Source organism: Rattus norvegicus, chromosome 1 (genome assembly GCF_021556685.1).
Source record: "Rattus norvegicus strain SHRSP/BbbUtx chromosome 1, alternate assembly SHRSP_T2T, whole genome shotgun sequence".
In the NCBI taxonomy this organism is placed as follows: domain Eukaryota; kingdom Metazoa; phylum Chordata; class Mammalia; order Rodentia; family Muridae; genus Rattus; species Rattus norvegicus.
Genome location: NC_141534.1, coordinates 255,944,688 through 255,961,943, shown reverse-complemented (window position 1 = coordinate 255,961,943; position 17,256 = coordinate 255,944,688). Strand labels below are relative to the sequence as shown.

The 17,256-nt window shown below is 46.9% G+C and overlaps 1 protein-coding gene across 1 annotated transcript in view; it reads right to left on the bottom strand.

The window, feature by feature from the left end:
• The window catches only part of Entpd7 (ectonucleoside triphosphate diphosphohydrolase 7), a 45,818-nt gene that overhangs the window by 7,341 nt on the left and 21,221 nt on the right, over window positions 1-17,256 (bottom strand). The window contains 6 exon segments of the mRNA NM_001438191.1: window positions 836-921; window positions 3,628-3,952; window positions 6,662-6,828; window positions 10,171-10,304; window positions 11,119-11,175; window positions 14,645-14,748. Coding sequence (NP_001425120.1) covers window positions 836-921; window positions 3,628-3,952; window positions 6,662-6,828; window positions 10,171-10,304; window positions 11,119-11,175; window positions 14,645-14,748 — 873 coding nt within the window.

Below are 17,256 nucleotides of genomic sequence, written 5' to 3'. Positions count from 1 at the left end.
GTCACACAGAGGGTCACTGTTCCCAGGGAGTGGGTAACAGGCACACAGAGGGTCACTGTTCCCAGGGAGTGGGTAACAGGCACACAGAGGGTCACTGTCATCAGGGAGGGGATGACAGGCACACAGAGGGTCGCTGTACTATTTTATATGTTCCTCTGAATCTGTCCTTTCTCTTCTTCTTCCTTTTTCTTTGTGTAGCCCTGGCTGTCCTGGAACTCACTCTGTAGACCAGGCTGGCCTCAAACTCAGAGATCTGTCTGTCTCTGCCTCCTGAGTGCTGGGGTTAAAGGTGTGTGCACCACCATGTCCAGCATCTTTGAATTCTTCAAACGGAACATTTATTTATGGGAGGATTATGGATTCCTGACAAAATCTTGACAGTTGCTGAGGCTAGGTTCTTTCTACTTTTGGGCTACTTTTCTATAATAAAATGGTTAAAATCAAAAAGGTCGGGCTGGTGAGATGGCTCAGTGGTTAAGAGAACTAAGGGCTGCTCCTCCAGAGGTCCTGAGTTCAATTCCCAGCACCCACATGATGGCTCACAACCATCTATAAAGGGATCTGATGCCCTCCTCTGGCATGCAGGTGTACACACAGACAGCATTCTTACATTTAAAACATATATACATAAATATATAAAAAGGTCATTGCTGTTGGCACTGGATCACTTGAAGAGAGAGTTCTTTGTTAACTATTGATCTTCCGACACCACAATCTGAAATAATCAAATTCTCCTTCAGCCTAAAATCCAATCTGTACTGCTCAATGAGTCTCCATTATAGTCTGTCACCCATGTGTTAAGACTGCATCTAAAGTAGAAAAGAAATGGATTTACTTGAGTCGATGCTCATCTGCATGTGAAGAAAAGAGGCCATTCTTGAATCTCTGGGCTAGCACCGACCAAGTCATGCCACAGTAATCCTGGAACAAGCACAGAGACACAGCACAGCTCAAAATCACAGGTAAATTCTCCAAGTCCCCAACAGGCACATTCTAGCTCCTTGAAGGCTCCTGTCTCGACAAGGAAAATGATCGGCACGTTGGGGCAGTGACCAGGATGCCACACCTCCTCTGTTTCCACTGCTTCCGTGTCTAGTACAAAACAGCCCAGGCTGACTCCTGAGCCAGCCTTTCAGGTGTCAGGTTAGGAGTAAGAATGGCTGAAAGCCAGGGAGCTGGTTTGGGGGTTACAGCTCTCAAAAGACTTTGGGGGTGCTGGGGCGCACCAGCTGGGTTTTAGTATTGTTATTCTTATGGTTCCTCGCCTGCCACAACACTTCCTAAGCATACGCCTTCCTCACTAGCTAGTTCACTTAATAAAAAACTGACACCGACAGCTAGGCAGACAAGGGAAGGCAGGCCTTCTGGGCTGAGAGAGGGTCTCTGGGAGAAGCAGAGGTGAGGAGATTCCTCAGCAGGACCCAAAGGAGGTCAGATATGGGGGATGGCGAGGGGGTCACAGGCCACGTGGCAGGATGTGGACTAGAACAGTCAGGCTGGTTAAGTTAGATGAGCTAGATGGGAAGTAGCCTATGTTATAAAATTATTAAGTCTGTGCCATTTTTCTTCCGCTGGGTAGGTCCCCCCCGAAAAAAATCCCACTCTGGGGGGTAAGAGTTCAGAGAAAGAAGACTTGCTGACTGGCTGCCGGGTGCTCTCCTGCGGGCTAGAGGATGAAGCACTGAGGGAAAAAAGGTCCTGTTTCATTCAACCGGTAAGAGAACAAACAAATGGCCTCACAGAGTGTGCGAGTGTGCGAGTATGTAAGTGTGCGAGTGTGAGAGATGACACAGTGTTCATAGGAAAGCAAAGCAGGAGGTGGGCAGTGAGGAGGGTGGGAACTGGGGGTCTATGGAAGGTGGGAGCATGAAGTGGACAATGAGGAGGGTGGGAACTGGGGGTCTATGGAAGGTGGGAGCAGGAGGTGGACAATGAGGAGGGTGGGAACTGGGGGTCTAGGGAGGGTGGAGGACAGCATTTGGATTGGGATTTTAAAAAGTCAGGGCAACAACCTCTTCTCCTCAGACAACTTATTAAGACACCAGCAACATGGCTAAGTAATCCCTTGAGCCCTCTGGTGTTCAAAACAACAGATTCTGGAGAATCTTTGTGACAAGAAAAAAGACTGGAGGCAAGCCAGTCAGGAAGCCTGGGACTCTGGGAAGAAAGGAAGAAGGGACCCCTGAGCCAGGGAAGGAGCATCATGAAGCAGGAGTGACACAATTTTCGGGCCTGCCTTTGGGGATGGGGTAGCAGAAAGAGCAGGGAGAAGAAGAGAAAGCATAAAAAACACAGGAGGAGAGATTCTTTCCCTCTCGGTCTCTCAGGCAGATCACAAAATCATATAAAAATCAGAGGTGACTATGCTCAATCCAGAAGGTTCCCTAAGACTCCTGGGCCCTTGTGTGGCACTGTTGGGACCAGTGAGCAGATCACTGCGGGCAGCCTTTAAAGGACATCACAGGATCCCAGCTCCCTCTACACTCTTTGCTCCCAGGCGAATGATGAAAATATTTCGGCTCAGCCATGCATTTCTACCACAATGTGCCCAAAGCAAAGGGGTCAGGTAACCCGGACTGGAACCCTCAAGCTGTGAGACGAGAGATCCTTTCCTTCCTTTTTAAGTTGAACATCGCAAGTATTTTGTTACAGTTATCTTTTTTCTAGTTGACCAACCAAACCAGGTGTGGTGACAGGCGCCTTTCATCCCAGCACTTGAGAGGCAGAGGTAAGGACGCCAGCCTTACCTATATACCTATACACCTTACCTATACAGCAAACTTCCAGGCTAGCCAGGGCAACACAGTGAGACTCTGTCTCAAAAACAATAACAAAAAATATAGTAAGAGCAACAACCAATTTGACTTACAGCCTCTAAACTAAGGCAGAGGTAGAGAGAGCTGGTCAAACTTGTAACTGTGGGGGTAATTAAAGATGCAATTGGTGTGATTGTTTAAGTCCTATTTATGTGCAAAGTGAATTTTTAGTCTTTCACTTAAATAGTTCTACCACCACTGGAGTTTACAACATCTTCTACCAATGACTCCATACCATTCTGGCCTCCTTTAAAAGTATTTTTGGGAGCGGTATGTGTGTGAGTACCCAAGAGACCAGAAAATGGTGTCAGGGTCCTGTGGATTTTTACAGGAGTTCGCTACCCAACATGGACCCTTGGAAGTGAACTCTTGTCCTCTGGAAGAGCAGGAACTGCTCAGTCACGTAGCCCCGATTCTGGCCTCTTACTAGTCCAGACTAAGAGAAGAAAAACAGGCCTGTCCACCAAGAGCACATTACAAGTCAGACACCTCCAAAGGGGAAAATATACAAAATGACACTTTTGAACCACAAATGTTTAGGGAAGTGGGAAGAAAAGCTAACTGGTCACCATTAGGATAATTTTATACCTTGCTGTAATACCTCCAGGGAAACTAAAATGTGCACATCAGAGGGCAGTTTAACAGAGATGGCCCCTTAACCTTTGAGTTTACTTTCTCCTCTATAAAATGGAGGTTCATAGGCCCTTGTAAAGCCTCGAGTGAGATCATGCAAGCAAAGCCTGCCTGGCGCAAAGGCAGTAAATCTGATGTCAGCTGCCAACATGAGTCACCTCGATTCTTAGTGAGTTACCTGAGCAGCCTTGGCAAATGTCGGTCCATGGTAGCGGCCTCCGATGCGCAGTACATCCTCTGTGCAGTAGAAAAACTCCGAGAAGCCATAGAACTCGCTGTTGTTGAAGTCGATTGGTGACTGGTAAATGCCGTTCAGTGAGGCCTGGCTGGTGTTGGAGCGGGCTAGCAGGGGGCTTAGCATCGTCCGACAAGTGGCCCAGTCTCCCTTCCCTCGGAAGTGAAGGACCTGGCTGTTCCTCTCCACCACATCCGTGAGTCCCACGGGCAGGCAGGGGTCCAGAAAGGGATTGTCAGGACTCAGGCCTGTCCTCTGGCCCAGCAATCTGTCGCGATGACAAAGACAGACAGAATGTGACACTAACGAACCTGACCTAAGAACAACAGTTCACCTCACAAAACCCTGATGTTTGATGACGACGAGAGCCCCAGCAACAGTAAGTAGAGAATTACCATGCGGCGGTAGCATCTGCATATTTAATTTAAGTAAATTAGGCTTAGGAAAAAAAGAGAATTGTATCAGTGATGGGTTTCCCTCAACCGTATCGCCAACATGTATTTCCCAGCGTTGGGTCAAACAGCTGTAAATCTGTTCTCCCCTAGGGCCTTCATTCCCACACACCTCTGAAAACTGCAAGGAGCTCCTGTTTAACACACAACTGGGGGCTGGAGAGGTGGCTCAGCGGGTAAACACTGGACGCGCAAGCGTGAGTCTGAATCCCCGGAACGCACGGAATAGCCAGATCAGGTGACACGGGACTGTGACCCAGTGTCTGTCAGGGAGATGGGAAGCAGACAGAGAAGTCCCTGAAGCTAACAGGCCAGTGAGCCTGGTGTGCACGGTAGTGGACTATCGCAACGTGGGACAGGACCTGAGTCAGGTGAAGAGACTTCCGAGTGCTTCTGAGAACGCTCCAAGAAAAACGGACAAGAGTCTTGTGACCTCAGTTTCTTTAAAATACAGCCTTGTTCTTGGACTGTGTTTTGGTTCCTCTCGGGGGCACGGACAGGAGTGTGCTCACTCGAGATTGTTCATTATTCATTACTGTTTACCAGTTTATCCAATTGAATGTTTAAGCGCGCCTTTCAGTGCCTCTGTGAGAAAACACCTTTAGGGTGGTGACAAAAGAGAGACCCTGATCTCAAACAAGGTGAAGGTGATGAGGATTCACACCCAAGGCCGTGTGTCCCAGGACACACTCGTGCCCCCACTCACACATGACATACACACACACACACAGCAAACTCACACACACACACACACACACACACACACACACACACACAGAGTGGAACAGCCAATGGGGAGGGCTTCCTGAAGAGGGGACCATGGCAGTGCATGGCGGACTCTGGCTCTGAGTGAGGGCTCTGGAACAAAGCAGGCAGAGCGTCAGTTCCAGGGACTGAGTCAAGCCCCTCGGCCTCTAAGTGGGGAGGAGGGACATCACACAGTTCTATCTCTGTAGTCCGAATTTGTCTAGCAGTCATATTCTTATTACCAAAGAGATTAATATGAGGATCCGGAGAGTACTGGCAACTGCATTGGTTGTCCACTATCCATTCCTAAGAAGGCAGAGGGGAACGAGTGGGCCATGGGGGTGAGATGCCACACGGGGAGACTGAAGGAGGGCATAGAACGGAGATGTGACAGAATGCTCGGGAAAAAGCGGGTTCTTTTTAAGGACACATCGCTAACTACAACGAAACGCATGAAGAATGGAGAACCATCCAGGAGGATAGGTTTGTCTGATAGACTGGCAGCTACAGGAGCCATACTTTGACCTAAATCCTAAAGCAGGCAACTTCGAAGCTTGGCCAGAAGGCACAGCATGGGAAATGATGCAGCCCGGCCAGAGACGAGAGAGCACAGGACAGCAGAGAAGGGGAGCGCGGCGGCTCCTGAAGAACTGACGCCACTGTGAGCCTGCAGAGCCAGGCTTTGCTGGCATCACAGCAGTGCCCTGGCTCTAGTCAGCTTGCCCGGACAGAGACAAACACTGTGATGTCCGTGCAACCATCCAGAACACCTGCATCCCCCGACACCGTGACCCTTAGAGATGGAGACTTAAACAATTAAAAAGACTCATGACGGCGTTTTCTTCAACATTCTCGACATTTAAGAGAACGGCCGGGGTTGGGGATTTAGCTCAGTGGTAGAGCACTTGCCTAGGAAGTACAAGGCCCTGGGTTCGGTCCCCAGCTCCGGAAAAAAAAGAACCAAAAAAAAAAAAAAAAAGAGAACGGCCACGGAGAAGCTATTGCTATGGGACACACAAGTGCCTCTTTAGGTTAGTGTTTCTTGCTAAACCTATGGATGTAGATTTTTTTTTTTTTTTTTGGTAGAAAAAACTGTTGTTTATGTACCTTCTTCAATGCACGATGATTTAAAAAAAAAAGACTTTAATCAAAACAAACAAATAAGAACAATTACTTCATAGCTTTTCATTATGGCCTGAAAGTCATATGAAAAAGTCAGTGAACTTGGGGCTCGGAGATCTCGGGGCTCAGCTATTAAGGGTATCTTCCTGCTTTGGGAGAGGACCCAAGACCAGTTGCCAGGACCCACATGAGATGGCTTGCAACCAACCGTAACTCCAGATCCTGGGGACCCAGCACCCCCTTCTGATGTCTGCAGGCACTTAGACATTTTCAAACACACAATCTTTTTTAAAGAAATCAGTGATCGTGGCAGTTCTGGATGGAAAAATGGTTATTCAAAACTTGCGACACTGTTTTAAGGCAATCTTAACTTTACATAGGCTCACAGGAGAGGTCTTAACCGCTTTTCCTAGCCTCACATATCCTGTGATGTCAGGTGTGGCTGTGGTATACAGCAACACATGGACATTTTTGCCAGCCTTCCTACTAGAGAGCAGAATGTACCCTTGCAGAGCAGGGCCTGACAGGGCCCCTAGAGATGCTGGTGGAAAGGAGGAGGCAGACGTAGCCATCATAGCTGGATGTTACTGTTTCTTCCTAACGTCTGCACTTGGTAATATTGTACTCTAGAAACCTGGGTTCCCTGTTAAATGTACCTGTTTTTGTTAAGCGTTTCATTCAGCACCAGATCTTCATAGCGCTGCCGGGCAAAGTTGCCCCCAAAACCCAGAAAGGTAGTGACGTAAACCCTGTACACATGCTCCGTGTGCTGCACATCACAGCCCAGGTTGAACTCAGCCAGCAGGATCTTGGCAGCTTCTTCCTGTAACAAAACATCAAGAGAAAAAAAAGAAGAGGAAAAAGAAGAGTTTCAGCTCCTTTTTCAGAAAGCAGTGGCACCGTGAATACAGCAGACAATGTCTCTATGACTACTCTTTAAAACAGCCTCTCATCCTCCTGACCCGGCCCAGTAATGTACTCCTATAATCCCAGCACTAAAGCAGCTGAGGCAGGAGGATCACAGATTTGATTTAGGTGGCAAGGCCCTGTGTGTGTCTGTGAGGTCATTTCCCAAGAGGTTTAACTGAGGAGAGAGGACCCCTGCTGAATGTGGGCAGTGTGATTCCATGGGCTGTGGCTTTGCATTGAATGAAGGAGAAAGGAAGCTGAGACCAAATTCTTCTCTGCCTCACCGTGAGGGTCTGTGTCTGTGTCCCCTCAAATGTAAGCCATAGCAACCCTTCCTCTTAAGTTCTTTTCTCTCTGTGTATGTTTTAACAGCAACCAGAGAAGCAGCTGGCAGGGAAGCTGGGTTTATTTACAGCTAACGCCATTGTCTGGTATGGACTTCTGTATTCTCCAATTCTCTACAATGGAAATGTACTATTTTCATAATTAGAAAAAAAATCCTTTAACTGAAAAGAAAAGATCATCACAGGATCTATTTTATGATCTTCAAACTATTCAAGACGCTTTAATATTTCCTGAGATAGCCTTGGGCAGCGGGAAAGTTCAGTTTTATCTTCAAAAGAAGGGTGTGTGTGGCAGTATTGTTATTTGGGTGTGTTATGGTTTGCCCATGCTCAGCCCAGGGAGTGGCACTATTAGAAGGTGTGGCCCTGTTGGAGTAGGTGTGTCACTGTGGGTGTGGGCTTTAAGACCCTCATCCTGGCTGCCTGGAAGGCAGTATTCTGCTAGCAGCCTTCAGATGAAGGTGTAGAGCTCTCAGCTCCTCCTGCACCATGCCTGCCTGGATGCTGCCATGTTGCCGCCTTGATGATAACGGACTGAACCTCTGAACCTGTAAGCCAGCCCCGATTGAATGTTGTCCTTATGAGAGTTGCCTTGGCCATGGTGTCTGTTCACAGCAGTAAACCTAAGGCAGGGTGTATTTCTACTAATTCGTTCTTTTGTTTCACATAGGGTCTCACTGTGTAACCATTGGCTGGCTTGATACTCACTCTGTAGACCAGGCTGGCCTCAAACTCACAGAGATCCACCTGTCTCTGCCTCCCAAGTGCTGGAGGCGTGCGCCACCATGCCTGGCCACGATTTTGGTTTTCAGGATTAAATGCAGAGGTTGAATTACGTCCCCGAGCTCGTGGTCCCATGCCATAGCGAAACCCCTCTTTTGTTCTAATTATTCCTGTTCTTCCTCATAGCCAATCCCATACCTACTGCCTGCCATGAACGAACTTCCCAACGTACTCTGTGTGTAATTCTCTTAATGTGTAATTATTACAAAGTCGCAATAGCTGTTTGACTCGTAGTGTTCTTAGTTTGTGGACACATCGCTGCACCCAGCAACTTTACTTCTAGATGTAGACCCAAGAGACCTAAAAACATATGTCTACACAAAAGTATTTCCCTGAACATTCACAGCTACTATCTGTAACAGCCTAACGTGTCCCCTTCCACCCACTTCCATCCCCATTGCTGACTTTGGTCCTGCCACTTCTCATTCAAGGCTGTCTGGTCTACATTGCTTTTTCCTACTCGCAAAAATTACTTTGTAGAAAAACAAAACAGCCCACAGTCAATGTGGCCACAAAACTCACAGCTGGGAAAGGCCACCCGAGTTTGTCAGACTATGGAACTGTGGTTCGTGTGACTGCCACACACGAAACTTGGGATCAAGTGACAGAAAGAAAAACCAATCCCCCTACAACAACACTCAAGACTCCTCAGAGTCCAATTCTACCCTCTCTCCTCAGAGTCACCCCTGAAGATCCTACACTGGGTCAGGCTACTGAGCACACCTTAGCCATTCCAAACTGATGCTTTCTCTGTGCCCCAGTACACGCTGGGACAGCAGGAGACGGCTTTTGCTAGACTTTAACCCTGAGCCTAGGCCCAGGTAAACAGAGCACCCTCCATGAAGTCAGCATGGCTCCTTCTGAGGCCTTCACAAATGGGGCTAACCCTGCTGGTCCCTATCTCCTCCCAGTCATTATAACTAGAGGGTTTCAACCAGGGGCCATGCTAAGCAGTACACCCAGCTACACACAATCATTCAGCCCCAAATATTAACAGCACCGAGGGTGACAAACCACCACTCAGATAAACCCACAGGGACTGCTGTGGTCTGCCTGACACTGACTGGCTGACTCCATAGACTTCTAGAGGCCATGTAGCTAGCATGTCCTATGTCTCCTGCGTATACACACTTAAAAGGGATGCTTCCCTTTTCTCTTTATGGTGAACCTTCCCCCTAAAAATACCTCTTGGCTGGAGATGCAATTAATTGGAACAGCACTCTCCTAGCATATGCAGGACCCTGGGATGAATCCACAGTGCCACAAAACAAACAAACAGACAGACAAACAGAAGTTAGCAGTAAAATATATTCTTTAAGAGGCCAGGGACTCCGTCAGTAAAGTACTTATCACACACAGAATTAGGGCTTGAGTTTGAATCCCAGTTCTTACATGAAAACCTAGTTGTGTAATGTTAACCTTAGGTCTCCACGATCACTCTTACCTACATAAGCACTCACACCACAGACACACAAAGTTGGGTGTGCTGGTACATGCCTACAATCCCCGTGTTGGGGAAGAGAGGACAGAAGGTCTCCTGGGACTTGCTGACTAGCCAGTCTAGCATACAAGTTCCGAGTTCAGTGAGAAAGTTGTCTCAAAGAGTAAGGTGGCACACAATCTTGACACCTGATCTGTCCTCAAGCTTCTACCACCACATGTACCCAAATGTGTGCACACCCACACACATGAGCACAGAAGGCGAAGATTATTAGAGCTGAGAGAAAGGAACAGGAGGGAAAGGGTCTCTATGAATGGTACCCAGGACTGACCTGTAATGTTCACTCTTCAGACCAACCCAAAAGATACACAGTATTAATTGTAACTGCTAAGATGTATCAAGCACTTATCACAAGCTGGGCCACTTGCCAAGTGCTTTGCACCCTGATGCCCTTACAACTTTACAAGATAAATTATCATGCCTTTGGGACATTGAGGCTCAGGGAGGTAACCTACTCAATATAATGCAAACGAGTGCCAGGGTGGTGGCAGACACAGGCCTTTAATGAGGCAAATTTCTGTGAGTTCAAGGCCAGCCAGGGTCATATATCGAGAGACAACCCCCCAACAGTGATCTTCCTTCACCAGTACTGGCATTCCCAACTGAACTTCCATACAAGGCAAAATACCTGTTTGGGAGGAAGGACGGAGGCTGAGGTAGGAACTTCGTAGGCAATTTGGAGTGAGGCTCCTCCCATGTCCAGGATTCCCACTGTCCTCCTGCGGCCTGATGCTGAGTCCACAGAAGTGTCTGCATCTGACTCTGAAATTGGTATATCATTGATATAGCAACAGGATTCAAATAACCAAAACCAAAAACGAAAGGAAAGACAACATTCTGCCAGCCCCTCACCATAGGGAGAGAGAAAGAGAGAGAGAGAAAGAGAGGGGGGGGGGCAGACACACAGATAGAGAGAGGAAAACTGCCAGGCCAGTCGGATGGCCTATCCCGTAAAAGCTCTGGTTTTTTATTTGAAGGCAACTAAAATAAATTAATCTAACTATTAAATGTACAGTATATGGCGAATAATTCTTGCAAATGACTTAAATATAGCATTTCAATTCTGTATCTCAGGGATATTTGAGAACCAACTCTGGCAAGTTGGCTGTCCTCTGCATGGGCGCCATGTGTGCACACCCCCGTTCTCATACGCATACAATAAACAATATTTAAACAGCAGCAGCAGCAGCAACGGGGGGTTAAAAAGTGAGTTCTGCAGAAGGAGAGCAGACAGGGGAAATAGTAAACTATTCCAAGTGTTGAGACTGGGTGATGAGTCCGTCCACATTCATCTTACTGCTTCTTCTGCTTTTACAGTCGTTTGAAGCTTTCCATGAAAGAAGACAAAGGAGAAAACGTCACAGCAAGCGCTTACACGCTACTGACGGTCTGAAGCGCTTACACACTACTGACAGTCTGAAGCGCTTACACACTAGAGACGGTCTGAAGTGCTTACACATTAGTGATGGTCTGAAGTACTTACACACTAAAGACAGTTTCAAGTGCTTACACGCTACTGTCGGTTTGCAGAGAAGCCCCAGCCCCTGAAGAACACCGCAAGGCAGAACTCACTTACCATCTTCATGGTCAAATCTTCCCAGAACAAAGTTGATTCCAATCCATGCATAAACTCCTAAGGAAGAAATGGAGAAGGCTTCTCTATAATTTGCTGCTGCTGGACCAAACTTACACCCCCTCCCTGAGGCTGCCCTTTTCCTCCTTTTCCTGGGAAAATAAGAACTATAATATTCTACTCCACATTCTCCGTGCACGGACCGTAAATCTTGTTTTCTCTCTCTTCCCTTCCTCTCTCTCCATTTGCCACACTGTACCCACCCCCATCCCAAATGCTGCTGGGGTCCATGCATGCTAGCTACCTACATGCCCAACCACCGACAAGTTCATCATCTTTTATCGTGTGATTTTCCCCTTTCTACAGCTATTTGTAACTTCTAATAATTCTACAAAGAATAGGACTGATTGGAAAAAAAAAAAAACCTCTCCCCAAAAATGTTTAAAACTGCTTTAAAGGCCAGGCTTGGCGACACATGCCTTTAACCCCGGCACTCAGGAGGCAGAGGCAGGTGGATTACTATGAATTTGAGGCCAGCCAGGGTCTACACAGCTTGTTTCAGGCCAACCTGCGCTATATAGTGAGAGCTGGCTGAGAGAGCGATGGGAGGGGCCTAGGGTAGAGCTCAGTGGGAGTGCGCCTGGTTAGTGTGGACAGGGCTGGGTTTGATCTTGGCACCAGGGGGAGCATGGGGGAGAAGGGTGGCTTCTGGGAAAGGTGGAGGAGAACCCCAACCCGGTGTTCCCACAAAATGCAAACGCAGCCTCTAGGTGGAACACACACAGCAGTTTTGTAAGACGCTCCCAGGCTAGGCTGAGTCTCATTTGTTTTTTCTTACATATTGCTTGGCTTTCAACTCAAAAGCAGTTTGAGATAAAGTATGAACCAGGTGTGGCTGTCGCCTTCCTTTGTCACTCTCTATCTTACTTTTTTGAGACATGGCCACTCACTTACTCACTCAGCAATACTGATCGACCACCAAGCCCCGCATAGCTCATGCCTGCCTCCCCAGGGCCATGCTCATGGTTGGTTTTTGTGACAGTTAGGGACCCAAACTCAGCTTCTTGTGCGTACGCCACAGAAACTCTGCTGGACATCTTCCCAGTCCGTTTCATTCTGTTGGCAGTCTCTGTAGCCCAGGCTGGCCTGCAATTCGCCTCGCCCTGTACCTTCAAACTCGGGACAATCCTCCTGCCTCAGGATTGTCCCGATTAAAGGCATGAGCCACCACACTGGGCCTGGCTGGCTTCTGTTTCATTCTGTCCCTTTCTACCCAGGCGCTCCTGCCACAGACAAGATACAGATGAGCGGGCACTTGACATGCTAACAGAAAGGAATTCTCTTTGGCCCAGAGGAGCTGTTCCGGATGCAGAAGAAATCACAGTACCGGCCTGGCAGGGCAGACAAACTGAAGACCTACTGTTCTAAGCAGAGGAGCAAGAACAGAAGCTCCAAGGAACCAGAAAGCATCAGGAAAGCCACGAGAGCACAGGGTACGGCTGCGAAAGAATGTCTCACCTCCAAGGCACACATGCGTGTAGTATATAAACTATATATTCAGAACTGAATTGTGGGACAGTTCACCGCCCAGCCCCAGACTGGCCAGGGGCTGATGTACACGGGACAAATGTAAACTGCAATGTCAAAGCTTTGATTGAAAAACTAACCACTGAGAGCCAGTGAACGGCTCATCTGATAACGGTGCTTAAAAGACTCGTACTGCATAGAGACTGCCGTGCAGAGCTGAAGAAAACACTGGTTCAGGGCGGGTGAGCTGGCTCTGTGGGGAAAGATCCTCGCAGCCAACTCCGATGGGCTGAGCAAAATTCCTGGGCCCCGTGTTGTCAAAGCAGAGCAATGACCTTCACGCACAAGCCGTGGAGCACAGGCACAAGAAATAAGAATAGGATAAAACGTTTAAAAAACAGTAAGGGCTGGAGAGATGATGGGCTCGTGAGTAAGAGAATGCTGGCTGCTCTTTCAGAGGACCTGGGCTCCATTCCCAGCACCTAGGTAGCAACTCGAAACTGTAACTCCAGTTCCAAGGGACCTGACACACTACACACCCATGCAGGTAAACACCAATGTACATAAAAGAAGAATAAATAAATCATTTAAAATGTTTTGTAAAATTAAAACCCCGAAGAATAGTAAACATTAAAAGCAGATATTGGCAAAGAAATAGAACATTAAGAAGGAATTACAAACTTCAGGATTTCATTTTTTAAAAACAAAATTCTTCCCTTTGGTGGACTGCAACTAGAAGACATAAAAATGCCTACTTTAAAACTGATCATCTTTGGGGTTGGGGATTTAGCTCAGTGGTAGAGCACTTGCCTAGCAAGCGCAAGGCCCTGGGTTCCGTCCCCAGCTCCGAAAAAAATAAAAAAATAAAAACTGATCATCTTTGATCGTGTGTGTGTGTGTGTGTGTGTGTGTGTGTGCGCGTGTGTGTGTGTGTGTGCGTGTGCGTGTGTGTGCGTGTGTGTGTGTGCGTGTGTGTGTGTGTGTGTGCGCGCGCGCGCGTGCCTGCCTGCCTGCCTGCCTGTGTACATAGACCAGACATCAACAGTGAATCTTCCTCAGTCACCCTCCACCTTGTTTGGAAGACAGGCTCCCTCACCAATTCAGCTGGCTCCGGGCTACTCTAAGCTTCAGGCATTCCCCTGTCTCTGCCTCCCCAGCTCTGGGATTACAGGTGTCGTCACCACACCTGGCTTTTTATGTGAGTGCTGAGGGATCTAACTCAAGTCCTCACTCTTGGTTGGCAAGTCCTTTACCATCTTCCCAGCCCCAAGGTCGCCTTCTTTCAAGAAATGGGACTAACTGGGCACAGTGGTGCATGCCTGTAATCTCAGAGAAGTATCAGGGGCAGGAGGACTGCTCTAAGCTTTAAGCCAGCCAGCAAGTTCTTGACCAACAAGGGCTACATAGCGATACCCTGTCTGGAAGACAGAAAAGGAATGGTAACAAATTATCACTTTGGGCACGTCTTGGCCACATGAGAATAACAATGCAGTATTAAGGGAAGTAACAGAACTCCGCAGTAATTGTAACTGTGGAGGAAAACCTAAAACGGAAATAACTCAGCCTAATCATTCCTTGAGTTATGGTCTCCCCGCACCTTAATGCAATAACTTGTTTCACATTTAAATTTAAATCTATGCATAACTCCTAGGGCTGTATGTTTCCAAAAGTGCAATTAGCTCATCAAAGATCCATTCGGAATCATCATTCAATACTAAGCATGGTACTCTGTGCTGTCAAAACCGGATATGTGTGATCTCTAGAAGCAGCCATGTGAAATAGATTACACGTGCAGAATCTGCAAAAGGACCGTGCAGCTGAATCAAAACAATCCTTGACAGGAAAATGGAAATCTGATGCACAGAGAAATCCCAGACACCTGCTGAGGAAGCTGACGCCCGAGTTCTTGGGAGGGGCCCCCGCCCCGCCCCATTCTGCCCCGCCCCGCCCTGCCCCCGCCCAGCTCCGCCCTGCCCAGCTCTGCCTCTGCCAGGCTCAGTACCTTCCTGCTTCCCAGAGATCACTTCGGCTTGAGACTGTGAAAAGAGGAAGTCAAACTCCAACGGCAAATCTTTCACTAAATCCGCCAAGATAGCCACCTGCTGCCTGCAGAAGAGAACAAAAAATCCCAAAGTTAATTATTAACCATCTTTTTACCTGGCACCAAGGCGGCCCCTTAGGCTGGGATAGAAGGAGTGCTTGAGTCCAGGGGCCAAGGGCTACGCTAGGGAACACAGTGAATCCCCATCTCTTAAAAACCTCTTCTCACAAGCTGCCTTCCATTTACAGTCTTGTTAAGATGCCACCCCAGCTACCCCGTGCCCTTGTCTAGCTCTGCTCTCTTTTGGTTCCTATTTTGACTTAGAGGTTCAAACTGCAAGGAAAGAACAGGCTCCTACTCAAAAAACCCCTTTAAACAATGGTGTAGGTCAGTGTTAAGTGAGGAGCACATGGCTTCGTGCCTCTGGAAGAGAGTGAGTCAGGAAATCACAGCACAGAGTCACAGTTCATAAAATACAACGATATTTTCCCTAGCCACTATGAGAGGAAGAAGTCAGTTACACAATACAAACTCACCCTCGGAGCTTGCACAATACAGACAATGCCCCACGTGACTACATAAACTATACTGTGAGTGCCACAAGCTTTTACATAATCTTTTATATAAGCTAACAATTAACTTTTTAATCTCCTTTTCCATGTTTCAAGGGTTGACTTTTTCTGTATAAAAATCTTATCATTTGAAAAACCCAGATGAGGTTCAAACCCAAAGTTCATAAGAATTTCCATTTCAAGGGTGTGACGGTTGAAACTTAGTATCTACTCGGGTATTTTTCTTCGGAGGTTTTAAGTGTTTTCCTGGGATTATTAGACAAAGTAAAAATAAATAAATAAATAAATAAATAAATAAAGCAAAGGTAACAATACAAATCCAAGAAAAATGTTAGTTTAAAATGAGACCAGTTGGCATCTCAGATTTGTACTGCACATGTGTGCACATGTGTTCATGTGCATGTGTGTGTGAGTATGTGTGTGTGTGCATGTGTGTGAGAGTGTGTGTGTGTGTGTGTGTGTGTGTGTGTGTGTGTGTGTGTTCATGTTTACATGCGGTGGCCAGGAGTCAGCACTGGTGTCTTCCGCAACTAATCTCTTCCTTTCTAAAATCAATAGATTTACTCATTTTATGCATATTTTGCCTACACATATGTATGTGTACTACATGCAAGCTTGGTGCCTGCTGAGGTTAGAAGAGAGCATCAAATGCTCTGGAACTGGAGTTTCGGATGACTCTATCATGTAGGTGCTGGGAACAGAACCTGGGTCCTCTTTGAGAAGTGCTCTTGACTAACGAACCATCTCTCTAGCCCCAAGACACTACACTTTAAAAAATGTAATCCACATAATAAAAAAAATAACTATAATATTATTTATTATAATAACCAGGGGAAAATAAAATGATAGCAGGGGAATTAGTTAATTCATGAAGCATTTATGTAATGCAATTAATACCATGCTGATGTTAAGAGGAAAGATATAATTTTACATCTACGAGCTAGCAGGAGAAGATTTTCGATATGGCTGCTGTTCTTGCAGAAGAGCTGAGTTTGGTTCCCAGCATCCACATCCAGTGTCACAACCGCTTGTGACTCTGACTTCTGGTCTCCCAGGCACTTGCATTTGTGTGCCCATACCCACGTAGACACATATAATTAAAGATAAAAAAGTTTTCAAAGAAAATTTTAAAAAACCCTCCTCGTGTTCTGCACAGGAACACCAGCTTTATTGTCAACGTTGTTTCTTCACTTAAGCTTAGAGGCAAAGCTTCAGGAGCCCTGGGTTACAGAGGAGACTCACTAGGCTGTGTTCTCTCCTTCCGAGCACTTTCATATTGACATGTCCCACAGTTTAAAAAGCCTCACCAACATGACCTCCAAGACATGAACGGGGCAGGGACAATCCTAATGAGTGTGCCAAAGCGGACACGGAAGAGCACACAGGCCTCAGTCCTACACGAAGGGGTACAGGCGATGAGGGGGACGGGCAGCAGGAAAGGTGGTCCTTCCCCAGGGAAGAGAACGCCAGTTGTCTGTCCAACGCCAAATGGTCAGCCCAAACAATACTATACACACCGAGAGAGTGATGTTTAGGACTATATATGCATATAGATATAAACAGATAATAACAGAAAAGGAGAAAAGGGAACATGAATTTGAAGGAGAATAAGGAGAGATATATGGGTTTGGAGAAAAGAAAGGGAAGGGAGAAATGTTGTAATATAATCTCAAAAAAAATTTTTAATTTAAATTAAATATGATACTGTAAATGCCCTTACGCAATCGTTAAGGGTATTTCCACTATAAAGGGGAGGTAGAGAACTTCTGTCACTTGTTGGCAAAGTGCAAACGAATTCAAACGCAGCCCCAATGATTCATGAGCGTTACTCACAGCAGGGCCTTAATCATGCAAAGCAGGTTCTTACCGTCACAGGCAGATGTGCATCAGCAACTATCTTGCCTTAGAGGCAGCCATGATTTCATCAAGCCCAGAACGGACGTGTGCATGCCAGAAAGGCGGTCAGAAAAGAAATAAATAGAAGGACCATGCTTGAGAAAT